The sequence below is a fragment of the Arachis ipaensis genome, chromosome B3, assembly GCF_059453495.1.
Source record: "Arachis ipaensis isolate K30076 ecotype BB chromosome B3, ASM5945349v1, whole genome shotgun sequence".
Lineage (NCBI taxonomy): Eukaryota > Viridiplantae > Streptophyta > Magnoliopsida > Fabales > Fabaceae > Arachis > Arachis ipaensis.
The window spans coordinates 21,939,896-21,955,487 of NC_142438.1; the positions used below are offsets into that span (position 1 = coordinate 21,939,896).

The 15,592-nt window shown below is 43.6% G+C and overlaps 1 protein-coding gene and 1 non-coding gene across 2 annotated transcripts; one reads left to right on the plus strand and one right to left on the minus strand.

The window, feature by feature from the left end:
- Positions 1 to 1,558: 1,558 nt before the first annotated feature.
- Positions 1,559 to 1,666, minus strand: LOC148570027 (small nucleolar RNA R71). Its single transcript, XR_015908487.1, has one exon. It is a non-coding gene; the product is annotated as a small nucleolar RNA R71 (small nucleolar RNA).
- A 7,123-nt stretch (positions 1,667 to 8,789) lies between these two features.
- On the plus strand, positions 8,790 to 9,218 carry LOC148570028 (uncharacterized). The gene has a single exon (XM_088506792.1). The coding sequence runs from the start codon at positions 8,790 to 8,792 to the stop codon at positions 9,216 to 9,218; it is 429 nt and encodes a 142-aa protein (XP_088362918.1).
- Positions 9,219 to 15,592: the final 6,374 nt, after the last annotated feature.

Sequence of the window (15,592 nt, forward strand, 5' to 3'; positions counted from 1 at the left end):
TCTTGCATGCATTGTCTATTTGATCTTAGTTGCATTTTTTATTGTTTCTCATCATTAAAAATTCAAAATTTTTTTTAAAAGTGTGTCTTTTCAAGTCAATAACACAGAGAATTTAAGATTCAGAACATTCAGCAGAGGAATTACTCAGAAAAAGTTGGGCGTTCAAAACGCCCAGTGAAGAAGGAAAACTGACGTTTAAACGCCAGCCAAGGTGCCTGGCTGGGCATTAAACGCCCAAAAAGGTAGCATTTTGAGCGTTAAACGCCAGAATGGATGCCATTCTGGGCGTTTAACGCCAGGAGGACACTAGAGGGAAGATTTTATTTTTAATTCAAATCTTTTCCAAATTTTCATAATTTTTCAAAATCAAATCTTTTTCAAATCATATCTTTTCAATCATATCCTTTCAAAATCAATTCCTTTTCAATTTTTTTATTTATTACTATTTTCGAAAATTCTTGCTACAATTAGTGATTTAATTCAAAATTTTCAAGTTGTTACTTGCCTATTAAGAAAGGATCAAAAGTTTTAATTCTAGAATCATATATTTTAATTTCTTGATTGGTCAAGTAATCAACTTTAATTTTAAAAACTTTCTCTTTTTAATTTGATTCTCAATCATATCTTCTTAATCATGTCTTTTCAATCACATCTTTTTCAAAATTTAGTTTCAATCATATCTTTTTGATTTCTAATTCCAAAATCTTTTTCAAAAATCACTTAATTTCTTTTCCAATCTTAATTTTCGAAAATCATTTACCAAAATTTCAAAATTTCTTTTAATTATTTCAAAATCTTTTTACTTTATTTTCGGAAATTCTTTCCCTCTTCTCACATCCTTCTATTTATGGACTAACACTCCTCCTCAAGGTACAATTCGAACTCTATCCCTCTTGATAAGTTCGAATTCTCTCTTCTCTACCTCATCCTTCTATTTTTATTTTCCTCTGACACCTCAAGGAATCTCTATATTGTGACATAGAGGATTCCATATTTTCTTCTCCTCTCTTTTCATATGAGCAGGAGCAAGGACAAGGGCATTCTTGTTGAAGCTGATCCTGAACCTGAAAGGACCTTGAAGAGAAAGCTAAGAGAAGCTAAAGTACAACTCTCTGTAGAGGACCTAACAAAGCTTTTCAAACAAGAAGAAGCCATGGCAGCCGAAAACAACAACAATGCCAACAATGCAAGGAAGGTGCTTGGTGACTTTACTGCACCTACTCCTGACTTCTATGGGAGAAGCATCTCAATCCTTGCCATTGGAGCAAACAACTTTGAGCTTAAGCTTCAATTAGTTTCTCTGATGCAACAGAATTGCAAGTTTCATGGACTTCCATTGGAAGATCCTCATCAGTTCTTAGCTGAATTCTTGCAAATCTGTGACACTGTCAAGACCAATGGGGTTGATCCCGAGGTCTACAAGCTTATGCTTTTTCCTTTTGCTGTAAGAGACAGAGCTAGAACATGGTTGGATTCACAACCTAAAGAAAGCCTGAACTCTTGGGAAAAGCTAGTCAATGCCTTCTTGGCAAAGTTCTTTCCACCTCAAAAATTGAGCAAGCTTAGAGTGGAAGTCCAAACCTTCAGACAGAAGGAAGGTGAATCCCTCTATGAAGCTTGGGAAAGATACAAGCAATTGATCAGAAGGTGTCCTTCTGACATGCTTTCAGAATGGAGCATCATAGGTATCTTCTATGATGGTCTGTCTAAACTGTCCAAGATGTCATTGGACAGCTCTGCTGGAGGATCTCTTCATCTGAAGAAGACGCCTGCAGAAGCTCAGGAACTCATTGAAATGGTTGCAAATAACCAATTCATGTACACTTCTGAAAGGAATCCTGTGAATAATGGGATGAATCAGAAGAAATGAGTTCTTGACATTGATACTCTAAATGCCATATTAGCTCAGAACAAAATATTGACTCAGCAAGTCAATATGATTTCTCAAAGTCTGTCTGACATGCAAGCAGCAACAGGCAGTACCAAAGAAGCTTCATCTGAAGAAGAAGCTTATGATCCTGAGAATCTAGCAATGGAAGAGGTGAATTACATGGGAGAACCCTATGGAAACACCTATAATCTTTCATGGAGAAATCATCCAAACCTCTCATGGAAGGATCAATAGAGGCCCCAACAAAGCTTCAACAACAGTAATGGTGGAAGAAATAGGTTTAGCAATGGCAAGCCTTTTCCATCATCTTCTCAGCAACAAACAGAGAATTCTAAGCAGAGCCACTCTGACTTAGCAACCATAGTCTCTGATCTAATCAAAACCACTCAAAGTTTCATGACTGAAACAAGGTCCTCCATTAGAAATTTGGAGGCACAAGTGGGTCAGCTGAGCAAGAAAGTTACTGAACTCCCTCCTAGTACTCTTCCAAGCAATACAGAAGAAAATCCAAAAGGAGAGTGCAAGGCCATCAACATGACCCACACAGCCGAACTTGGAGAGGAGGAAGAGGCAGTGATCTCCACTGAGGAAGACCTCAATGGATGTCCACTGGTCTCCAAGGAGTTCCCTAATGAGGAACCATGGGAATCTGAGGCTCACACTGAGACCATAGAGATTTCATTGAATTTACTTTTGCCATTCATGAGCTCTGATGAGTATTCTTCCTCTGAAGAGGATGAAGATGTTACTAAAGAACAAATTGCTAAGTACCTTGGATCAATCATGAAGTTAAATGCCAAGTTATTTGGTAATGAGACTTGGGTGGATTAACCCCCTTGCTCACCAAAGAACTGGATGACTTGACTAGGCAGAAATTACCTCTAAAGAGACAAGATCCTGGAAAGTTCTCAATACCTTGTACCATACGCACCATGACCTTTGAGAAGGCTCTGTGTGACCTAGGGTCAAGCATAAACCTCATGTCTCTCTCTGTAATGAAGAAGCTAGGGATCATTGAGGTACAAGCTGCAAGAATCTCACTAGAGATGGCAGACAATTCAAGGAAACAAGCTTATGGACTTGTAGAGGATGTCTTGGTAAAGGTTGAAGACCACTACATCCCTGCTAATTTCATAGTCCTAGACACTGGGAAGTGTATGGATGAATCCATCATCCTTGGCAGACCCTTCCTAGCCACAGCAAAAGCTGTGATTGATGTTGACAGAGGAGAATTGGTCCTTCAAGTGAATGAGGACTCCCTTGTGTTTAAAGCTCAAGGATCTCCCTCTGTAACCATGGAGAAGAAGCATGAAAAGCTTCTCTCAATGCAGAGTCAAACAAAATCCCCACATTCAAACTCTAAGTTTGGTGTTGGGAGGCCACAACCAAAATCTAAGTTTGGTGTTAAGAAGCCATCATCATGCTCTGAGTATCTGTAAGGCTCCATGAGAGCCCACTGTCAAGCTACTGACATTAAAGAAGCGCTTGTTGGGAGGCAACCCAATTTTACTTATTTATGTTAAATTTCTATTTTCCATTGTTATTTCATGTTTTCTGTAGGTTGATGATCATGTAAAGTCACAAAAACAATTGAAAAATAAAAAACAAACTAAAAAACAGAATGAAAAATAGCACACCCTGGAGGAGAAGCCTACTAGCGTTTAAACGCCAGTAAGGGCAGCAGAATGGGCGTTAAATGCCCAGTCTAGCACCATTCTGGGCGTTTAACGCCAGAAATGGGCACCAGACTGGCGTTTAACACCAGAAAAGGGCAAGAAGCTGGCGTTAAATGCCAGAAATGGGCAGCAACCTGGCGTTTAACGCCAGGATTGGCAGCAAAGGGCGTTTTGCAAGCCTAATTGGTGCAGGGATGAGAAATCTTTGACACCTCAGGATTTGTGGACCCTACAGGATCTCCACCAACCTCAACTCACTCTCTCTCTTCTTCACACCTTTTCATAAAACTCTTCCCCAAATACCCTTCACCAATCACCTCAATATCTCTTCCCCAAAATCCCTCACCTATCAAATCCTAATCTCTTCTCCATAAACCCTTCACCAATCCACATCCATCCATCATAAACCCCACCTACCTCACCATTCAAATTCAAACCACTTTCCCTCCCAATCCCACCCATACATGGCCGAACCCAAACCCTCTCCCCACTCCTATATAAACCACTCTTCACCCTTTCATTTTCACACATCTTAAACACTACTTCTCTCCCTTGGACGAAACACTAACCCCCCATCCATCTCCTCTATTTCATCTTCCTCTACTCTCTTCCTTTTTCTTTTGCTCGAGGACGAGCAATCCTTCTAAGTTTGGTGTGGTAAAAGTGTTGCTTTTCATTTTTCCATAACCATTTATGGCACCTAAGGCCGGAGAAACCTCTAGAAAGAGAAAAGGGAAGGCAAAAGCTTCCGCCTCTAAGTCATGAGAGATGGAGAGATTCATCTCAAAGGTGCATCAAGACCACTTCTATGAAGTTGTGGCCAAGAAGAAAGTGATCCCCGAGGTCCCTTTCAAGCTCAAAAAGGGTGAATATCCAGAGATCCGACATGAGATTCGAAGAAGAGGTTAGGAAGTTCTCACCAACCCCATTCAACAAGTCAGGATCTTAATGGTTCAAGAGTTCTATGCCAATACATGGATCACCAAGAACCATGATCAAAGTGTGAACCCGGACCCAAAAAATTGGCTTACAATGGTTCGGGGGAAATACTTAGATTTCAGTCCGGAAAATGTAAGGTTGGCATTCAACTTGCCAATGATGCAAGGAGATGCACACCCCTACACTAGAAAGGTCAACTTTGATCAAAGGTTGGACCAAGTCCTCATAGACATTTGTGAAGAGGGCGCTCAATGGAAGAGAGATTCAAGAGGGAAGCCAGTTCAACTAAGAAGACATGACCTCAAGCCTGTGGCTAGGGGATGGTTGGAGTTCACCCAACGCTCAATCATTCCCACTAGCAACCGGTCTGAAGTTACTATAGACCGGGCTATCATGATCCACAGCATCATGATTGGAGAGGAAGTAGAAGTTCATGAGGTTATATCCCTAAAACTCTACAAGGTGGCAGACAAGTCCTCTACTTTGTCAAGGTTAGCCTTCCCTCATCTTATTTGTCACCTTTGTAATTCAGCTGGAATTGACATAGAGGAAGACATCCTCATTAATGAGGACAAGCCCATCACTAAGAAAAGGATGGAGCAAACAAGAGATCCTACTCATGGACAAGAGCATGAGGAAATCCCTCATCATGAAATCTCTGAGATGCCTCAAGGGATGCATTTTTCTCCACAAAATTATTGGAAGCAAATCAACACCTCCCTAGGAGAATTAAGCTCCAATATGGGACAACTAAGGGTGGAGCACCAAGAGCATTCCATCCTCCTTCATGAAATTAGAGAAGACCAAAGAGTTATGAGAGAGGAGCAACAAAGGCAAGAAAGAGATATTGAGGAGCTCAAGCACTCCATAAGATCTTCAAGAGGAAGAACAAGCCGCCATCACTAAGGTGGACCCGTTCTTTAATTTCCTTGTTCTTTATTTTCTGTTTTTCGAATTTTTATGCTTTATGTTTATTTATGTTTGTGTCTTATTACATGATCACTAGTGTCTAAGTGTCTATGCCTTAAAGCTATGAAAATGAATCCATCACCTTTCTTAAATGAAAAATATTTTTAATTGAAAAAGAAAAAGAAGTGCATGAATTTCAAATTTTAAAACAGTTTAATTATTTTGATGTGGTGGCAATACTTTTGTTTTTCTGAATGAATGCTTGAACAGTGCATATTTTTGAATTTGTTGTTTAAGAATGTTAAAATTGTTGGCTCTTGAAAGAATGATAGAAAAAAAGGAGAAATATTATTGACAATCTGAAAAATCATAAAAATGATTCTTGAAGCAAGAAAAAGCAGTAAAAAGCTTGCATAAAAAAATATATGCGAAAAAAAAGGGAAGAAAAGAAAAAAAGAATTAAAAGAAAAAGCAAGCAGAAAAAGCCAATAGCCTTTTAAACCAAAAGGCAATGGTAAAATAAAAAGGATCCAAGGCTTTGAGCATCAGTGGATAGGAGGGCCCACAGGAATAAAATCCTGGCCTAAGCGGCTAAACCAAGCTATCCCTAACCATGTGCTTGTGGCATGAAGGTGTCAAGTGAAAGCTTGAGACTGAGCGGTTAAAGTCGTGGTCCAAAGCAAAAAGAGTGTGCTTAAGAGCTCTGGACACCTCTAATTGGGTACTCTAGCAAAGCTAAGTCACAATCTGAAAAGGTTCACCCAATTATGTGTCTGTGGCATTTATGTATCCGGGGGTAATACTGGAAAACAAAATGCTTAGGGTCACGGCCAAGACTCATAAAGTAACTGTGTTCAAGAATCAACATAATGAACTAGAAGAATCAATTACACTATCTGAATTCTGAGTTCCTATAGATGCCAATCATTCTGAAATTCAAGGGATAAAGTGAGATGCCAAAACAGTTCAGAAGCAAAAAGCTAATAGCCCCGCTCATCTAATTAAGACTGATCTTCATAGATGTTTTTGGAATTCATTGCATATTCTATTCTTTTTATCCTATTTAATTTTCAGTTGCTTGGGGACAAGCAACAATTTAAGTTTGGTGTTGTGATAGGCGGATAATTTATACGCTTTTTGGCATTGTTTTTAGTATATTTTTAGTATATTTTAGTTAGTTTTTATTATGTTTTTATTCGTTTTTAAATAAAAATCACATTTCTGGACTTTACTATGAGTTTGTGTATTTTTCTGTGATTTCAGGTATTTTCTGGCTGAAATTGAGGGACCTGAGCAAAAATCTGATTCAGAGGCTGAAAAAGGACTGCATATGCTGTTGGATTCTGACCTCCCTGCACTCAAAGTAGATTTTATGGAGCTACAGAAGCCCAATTGGCGCGCTCTCAATTGCGTTGGAAAGTAGACATCCTGAGCTTTCCAGCAATATATAATAGTCCATACTTTTCTCGAGATTTGATGGCCCAAACCAGCGTTCCAAGTCAGCATGGAAATTCTGGCGTCAAAACGCCCATTCTGGCATAAAAGCTGGAGTTAAACGCCCAAACTGGCACAAAAGCTGGCGTTTAACTCCAAGAAAAGTCTCTACACGTGAAAGCTTCAATGCTCAGTCCAAGCACACACCAAGTGGGCCCGGAAGTGGATTTATGCATCATTTACTCATTTTTGTAAACTCTAGGTTACTAGTTTTCTATAAATAGGGCCTTTTGCTATTGTATTTTCATACTTGGAAACTTTGAACACACTTTTCATCTTTGAACTTGTATGTTCACGCTTTGGGAGGCTGGCCATTCGGCCATGCCTAGACCTTTTGTTCTTATGTATTTTCAACGGTAGAGTTTCTACACACCATAGATTAAGGTGTGGAGCTCTGCTGTTCTTCATGAATTAATGCAAAGTACTACTGTTTTTCTATTCAATTCACGCCTACTTCTTCTCTAAGATATACACTCGTTCTTCAACTTGATGAATGTGATGATCCGTGACACTCATCATCATTCTCACCGATGAACGCGTGCCTGACAACCACTTCCGTTCTATATGCAATCAAGCTTGAATGTGTATCTCTTGGGTTTCTAATCTAAGATTAAAACCTTCGTGGTATAGGCTAGAATTATTGGCGGCCATTCCTAAGATCCGAAAAGTCTAAACCTTGTATGTGGTATTCCGAGTAGGATCTGGGAAGGGATGACTGTGACGAGCTTCAAACTCGTGAGTGTTGGGCGTGTGATAGATGCAAAAGGATCAATGGATCCTATTCCAACATGATCGGGAACCGACAGATGATTAGCCATGCAGTGACAGCGCATTTGGACCATTTTCACTAAGAGGACGGGAAGTAGCTATTGACAACGGTGATGCCCAACATATAGCTTGCCATGGAAAGGAGTATGAATGATTTGATGAAGGCAATAGGAAAGCAGAAGTTCAGGAGGAACAAAGCATCTTCATACGCTTATCTAAAATTCTCACCAATGAATTACATAAGTATCTCTATCCTATTTTATGTTTTATTCATCTTTTAATTATCAATCCTCCATAACCATTTGAATCCGCCTGACTGAGATTTACAAGATGACCATAGCTTGCTTCAAACTAACAGTCTCCGTGGGATCGACCCTTACTCACGTAAGGTTTATTACTTGGACGACCTAGTGCACTTGCTGGTTAGTTGTGCGGAGTTGTGATAAAGAGTTGAGATTATAATTGTGCGTACCAAGTTGTTGCCGCCATTGATGATCACAATTTCGTGCACCAGGCTCAACCTGTTTAAGTGTGCCTTTGCCATGGAAGCAGAAAAGTTCTTGGGGTTTATGTTAACCCAGAGAGGGGTGGAGGCCAACCCTGAAAAGTGTCAAGCAATACTCCAAATGAAGAGCCCGGGCTGCGTCAAGGACGTTCAGAGGTTGTCCGGAAGGCTCACCGCACTATCCCACTTCCTCGGGGTGTCGGCTGCGAAAGCCTTGCCATTTTTCAACTTGATGAGAAAGGGGATAGCATTTGAATGGACCCCGGCATGTGAAGAAGCGTTCAAGCATTTCAAAGAGATTCTTGCAACACCACCTGTTCTCGGGAAGCCCAAGGTCGGAGAACCACTATACCTATACTTGGCCATAACGGATGAAGCGATGGTGACAGTTTTAGTGCGAAAAGAAGGGAAGATCCAACAACCAATTTACTTTGTGAGTAAAGCACTGCAAGGAGCATAATTGAGATACAGCAAATTAGAGAAGTTGGCACTTGCGCTGACCTCTTCCCGTAGATTACGACAATACTTCCAAGGTCATCAAGTGGTCGTGAGGACAGACCAGGGAATCCGCCAGGTACTCCAGAAACCCGACTTAGCAGGAAGAATTATGACTTGGGCTATCGAGCTATCCCATTATGACTTGCAGTATGAACCCAGGCATGCGATTAAGGCGCAGGCCATGGCCGATTTCTTGGTAGAAGTAACGGGGGACCCAACCGTAACAACGAGCATACGGTGGAAGCTCCACGTAGACGGGGCCTCCAACCAAACGTTCGGAGGTGCCGGGATCATCCTGGAAAGCCCAGCCAGAGTCATATATGAACAGTCGAACAAGTTCGAGTTCCCGGTGTCAAACAATCAAGCAGAGTACGTGGCCCTTCTAGGCGGCTTAATCCTGGCTAGGGAAGTCGGAGCCACAAGGCTAGAAGTGTGTAGTGACTCGCAGGTTGTTACTTCTCATGTCAATGGGACCTACCAAGCTAGAGACTCACTGTTACAGAAGTATCTGGAGAAGGTCAAAGAGTTGAGCAAATAATTCGAGGAGGTCACGATCCAACATGTTCCGAGAGAAAGGAACACACGGGCAGACCTCCTGTCCAAGCTAGCAAGCACAAAACCAGGGGCCGGCAACTCTCATTCAGGGTTTGATAAAGGAACCAGCTGTGGTCTTGCAACTGACTCAATCAGAACCTTCTTGGATGGACCCGATCATTGATTTTCTGGAGAAGGCAAGGCTCCCCAGTGACGACAAGCTGGCCAAAACGATAAGGCGGGAAGCGGCCAAGTATGCAATCATACAGGGCCAGTTGTTTAAAAAAAGAATCAGCCAACCTTTGTTGAAATGCCTGCATCCCAACCAAACGGACTATGTGCTCAGAGAGGTCCATGAGGGGTGCTGCGGTCACCACATCGGGGGCAAAGCCCTAGCAAGAAAGCTCATCAGAGCCGGTTATTACTGGCCATTGATGATGAAGGGCTCCAAAGAATTCGTAAGGAAATACGTCAAGTGCCAGGAGAACGCCAATTTTCATAGGGCGCCGGCAACCGAGCTAAGTCTATTGACGTCTTCCCGACCTTTCTCACATTGGGGAGTCGACCTCCTAGGATGCTTCCCGGTCGGTCCAGGGCAAGTCAAGTACCTTATAGTTGCTATCGACTACTATACCAAGTGGATAGAGGCTGAGCCACTGGCCAGCATATCCTCATCCAACTGTCGGAAGTTTATGTGGAGACAAGTGGTAACTCGATTTGGCATCCCTGAGGTCGTTATCTCTGATAATGGGACGCAGTTTACTGATAAGAAGTTCGTAGAGTTCCTCACCAGTTTGGGCATAAATCAAAAGTTCTCATCCGTGGAACACCCCCAGACGAATGGCCAAGTTGAGGCCGCGAATAAGGTCATCTTGCTAGGCCTCAAAAAGCAGCTAGATAAGAAAAAGGGAACATGGGCTGACAAACTCACCTCAGTCCTCTGGTCCTACCGCACAACCCAGCAATCGTCCACGGGAGAAACCCCATTCCGCCTAACATACAGGGTGGATGCTATGATACCTGTAGAGGTCGGCGAGCCGAGCCCACGGTTACTTTTGGGAGGAGTAGAGGAGGCTGTAGAAAAAGACCTAGTAGACGAGGCTAGAGAAATTGCCCATTTGTCGGAAGCAGCGTTGAAGCAAAGAATGGCCTTGCGCTACAACGCCAAAGTACTCAGGAGAGAATTCGAACAAAATGACCTGGTCCTGCGGTGCAACGACATCGGGCTACCGACTCATGGGGAAGGTAAGCTTACGTCAAACTGGGAAGGCCCGTATAGGATAAAGGAAGTAATCGGCAAAGGCGCCTACAAGTTGGAAAGACTCGACGGCAAGGAAATCCCGAGAACATGGAATGCAAGTAACCTAAAAAGATTTTATTCTTAGACCAAATGCGCCGAAAAGGCAACCTGACCAGCTTAGTAAGACCCGGGTTTCGCTTTATCATTAAATAATTTACTTCTGTTAAATACTTATCATTGCCATAGATTCGTTCAACTGCCGATTAATGTTCACTTGTGTTTAAATTTACCTTTACCCTTTTATACATCCCATGACAACGAATTTCTTATGACACGTGTTAAACGAGGCGACGATACGGTATCCCGGGACTAATCACCCCAGAAACCAACCAAATAAAACCATAACAAACGGCTATAGCAATAATAAAGCCACGACTTGGCTTTGTCAAATTACCAACGCAACGGTAAACAAACGCAAGCAACAAGCCAATACCAACAAAATGGTGATAAAATAGAACGAAAATGCACTGCCGAGTAAGCGGGGAAGAACAGTAATCGTAAGCCGACCAATCGACTACTAAAGTAGTTTAAAGTTGCAAAATCCAACAGGCACAACAACAAAGTTCATCAAACTACGCGATAGGGTCCACAAAAACAAAAAACAAAAATTACAAGATTCATATAAGAGTACAGAGATCACTTCTTCGGCATATCGACAATCTTACCATCCTTGATTGTTTTAAGGACCCCGATTGCCGACGTGTCGAAGTCAGGAGCCACGAGCTTCACTTGGGCTTTAAGGGCCTCTTCAGTCATCAGGATGGCACTCTTGCCCTGTTTCACGGTCTCTTTGTACTTCTTCTTAAATTCTTCAGCTTCGGTTTGAGCAGTCTTAGCCGACGAAGTGGCCTCGTCGCGTTCCTTCTCCAAAGCAGCCACCCGACCCTGAGCAACATTGAGCTGGCTCTCCAAAGTCAGCTCCCGCTTGGTTAGCCGGGAGATGGCTGCATCAAAAGTCTTCAATTTTTCCTCAGCGGCTGTGGCCTTCTCCTCGGCAGCTTTGAGTTTCTTATCTGCATTGGACAACTGCTCCCGAAGTGTTTCGACCTCCACCTTAAATTTATTGTTAGCTTGGACAGAAGCCTCGAGTTTCCTCTGCACTGACTGCATCCCTGATAGGGCAAACTCGGCCTTCCTTGCTATGGCAGCACCGCGAAGAAGACTGCGATACATCCACCTCGCCTGCCTGGGAAGGTCGGAGCTATGGAAAAATTCTTCCGTGCCAGGAAGCAGCTGAGAATCTATGAAGTTCTCGGCATCAAAATTCCTTTCCATGACGGTAAGAACCCCCTCAGGGCTAGAACACGACCTCTTCCTCTTTGGGCTGCTTACAACCACCACATCATCCTCAAACTGTGGGTTGGAGGTCGAGCCCTCGCCAGTACCGACCACCTCACCGTGGACGGGAGAGACATGCGCTTCATCAGCATTTTGGGCCGACACCTCGGCATCATGGGGAGGAGGCACCACCTAGTTTTCGTTATTTTCGGGTGGGGCCTCCTGCTTCCCGTCAGCCGTTTCCTCATCGCTGTTGCCAGCCAGAAAGGTGTTATATAAATTCTCAAGGCCTGTTACTTCGGCAAACATTCCCACTGCAACAAAATAGTGAAACTCGTTAGTCATGAAATTGGCGTAGCAAATCAAAGCAACAGTAGCGCAAGAAACGCAAGTTAAAGCTACTCACAAATATAATTTCTAGCGACTTCCCAGTCACCCATAAGGAGATGGGGGTTCACATGGTTTTTTCCAAAAACAGCCAACAAGACGTCGGCAATCCTTTTGTCTATAGAGGACATCCTTTTGTCGCTTCATAGATGCACTGACTGCATCCCTGACAGGGCAAACTCGGCCTTCCTTGCTATGGCAGCACCGCGAAGAAGACTGCGATACATCCACCTCGCCTGCCCGAGAAGGTCGGAGCTATGGAAAAATTCTTCCGTGCCAGGAAGCAGCTGAGAATCTATGAAGTTCTCGGCATCAAAATTCCTTTCCATGACGGTACGAACCCCCTCAGGGCTAGAACACGACCTCTTCCTCTTTGGGCTGCTTACGACCACCAAATCATCCTCAAACTGTGGGTTGGAGGTCAAGCCCTCGCCAGTACTGACCACCTCACCGTGGACGGGAGAGACATGCGCTTCATCAGCATTTTAGGCCGACACCTCAGCATCATGGGGAGGAGGCACCACCTGGTTTTCGTTATTTTCGGGTGGGGCCTCCTGCTTCCCTTCAGCCGTTTCCTCATCGCTGTTGCCAGCCAGAAAGGTGTTATATAAATTCTCAAGGCCTGTCACTTCGGCAAACATTCCCACTTCAACAAAATAGTGAAACTCATTAGTCATGAAATTGGCATAGCAAATCAAAGCAACAGTAGCGCAAGAAACGCAAGTTAAAGCTACTCACAAATATAATTTCTAGCGACTTCCCGGTCACCCATAAGGAGATGGGGGTTCACATGGTTTTTTCCAGAAATAGCCAACAAGACGTCGGCAATCCTTTTGTCCATAGAGGACATCCCTTTGTATGTTACCTTAATAAAGGCATTAGACCCCGCCTTGAAACTCCAATATGTCGGGATGAGGCGCTGCCCTTCCAACGACAACCAGAAGGGATGGCGACCTTTGGTGGGGCGCACCTTAAAGTACTTGTCCTTGAACCCGTGGTAGGAGTCCTCAAACAAGCCAAAAATCATCCGACCCTGGGCAGACCGAAAGGACATAAACCATTTTCTTGCTTTCCCTTCTTTGGAAGGATTCATAAGAGTAAAGAGGTAAAGAAACACGTCGACGGATACCGGCAGCTCTAAATATTCACACACCATCTCGAAACAGCGGATGGAAGCCCAACTGTTCGGATGCAACTGCGACGGCGCCATGGAACACCGGTTAAGGAGCGCCATTTGGAAAGAAGAGAAAGGAAGGCGAACCCCCAATTGGGTAAACATTGCCTTGTAGAACCAGATCGAGTCGACAATTCAGGGGGAGTGGAAGTTGAGTTCGTATATCCGTTCATGAGGGGCGGGGACGAAAACACCATAGTTAGATTCCTCGTTAGTCCCGCCGCACAAGTACTCGTCTTGACGAAACTCGGTCAGCTCCTCCTCACCTATTTGGTTTGGGGAATCCTTCACGTCGGAAGTCACCCAGGCATACCGGTCGTAAGCGGCGCTTGAGGAGGAAGCTCGTGTAACGTGACGTGGGGCCATACCTACAGTGGGGGTACCACCTAGGTTAGTCTATAAGGTCGGGAGTTCGGGAAAGTCCAGAAACTATATTTTGCCTATTTCAAATAATGGCGACCAAGCATGGCCGGAGCAAATCATAAGTAAAGCCTGAAAACTAGTGCACTAGAATGGTAACCCCCCTAATACACCTACCTAACACTAATGTCATCTAGCATGCAAGTTAAATCAGAGGAACGGCATGTGTACAGGGGGATAGGCAATGAAATTAAAACAAGCATGGAGCAAAAGAAAAAACAGAAAATAAGGAACGAATGCTTACCAGGATAATTGCAGCTATTTGAAAGGAAGCACAAGGACGCAGCAAATGCACAAAGACGCAGAAATTGCAGTGGGAAAATTCCAGAGGGAAGAAATGGAAGCAGAAGGAACCAGACACTGAAGAGGAAATGGAACGTGAGGCTGGGGAGGGAGTTAGGAAACTAACTCAAAAAGCACGAAAGGCTAGGGCAGAACAGTCTTTGCTTGTAGAGTTTTGAAATAACCCATTATGAGCATTAAATACTTGACGCGAAGAACGAGGCGACAAAAGGTTATTCCCGGCAACGAACAGACATGCGCGCAAGAGGCACGTCCTCTCCACAAGCGGCCGACCAAGCGACAACGCACAAGAGAGAACATAATGCGTCACCAACGGCACTCACGGCCATTGCTGGCGCGTTGGGGGCACTGTTACGGCCCAGCCCAAATGTCATGCTGGCCAACCCGACCCCTAGGCCACCCGACGCGAACGGGCGGGCACAATACGCTCCACAACCGACCCGGACACGCGTCCTTTACAGCTCACTGCTACAGCTGTATTGGAAAGCTTCGAGGAAGGTGGGTCTGCCCTCATAGGACCCACTCCTGACAGGGTATATATAGGGAGGGTCCTACCCCTCCCCCAAGGTATGTCACATACATCACCTTACTCACTTTTTGCCTGCACACCTGACTGACTAGAGCGTCAGAGTGTCTTTGCAGGTGGCAACCCTTCTCCACACAAAGAGCTCGGGAAGTCGATTGCTCCAGCTCCACCCCCACAACCCTGAACTAGGAAAAATCCCACCTTACCAACCGAGGGACCTCCCCGAACCGTTCGGTACCCGAGTTACCGCACACTAATTATTCTTCAAATGCATCAAAAGGTTGATAAATCATAATTCTTTTCAATGAATTTTTTGCAGCAAAGTAAATTCTTACTTTAAATGTTTTGACATGATATAGATGCCTCATTCTCTTTGTGCCACTCGCATTTGGACTTCATGACCTTTAGGATTGGAGTTCCATTATTTTGTTTGACTTTGATGTAACATCTTTTAGAACAACAGTAAATTCAAATTTGAATTCATTTCGAGTAAGAAAGCCAACAATGAACAAAACATCATTGTAGGCAAAAGTTAAGAACTTTTTTTGTCCTTAAGGTTTGAGGCTAAAATCAAAATCGTCTCCGACCTTTTTTGTTTTTAAAATCATCCTCAACGTTACAAAACGTTATAAAATCATCCTTTTCTACTTCAATTATATTTTTTTGACTAAATGACCCTTAATTATTAATAAAAATAATATTAAAAAAATAAAACCCCACCCCACCGCACTCCCTAGCATCTCTTCCTCCCCTCCCCCCTCCCCACACCCCCAATTTCCTTCCTTCCACTCACCTCAAATCCCATCCCACCATCATCATCAGCTTCCAAAAAAAAGTAAACCCCATTCCACCATCATCATCAGTTCTCAATAACCCTCCCTCATTAACATCCTCTCATCTCTCTCACTCACGTAGCTGCGCCGTCGTCTCCCAACCGGTGCCAAAGAGCTTTCATCCGCGGCAAGCCGCTGCCTATCAACTCGCCGGCAA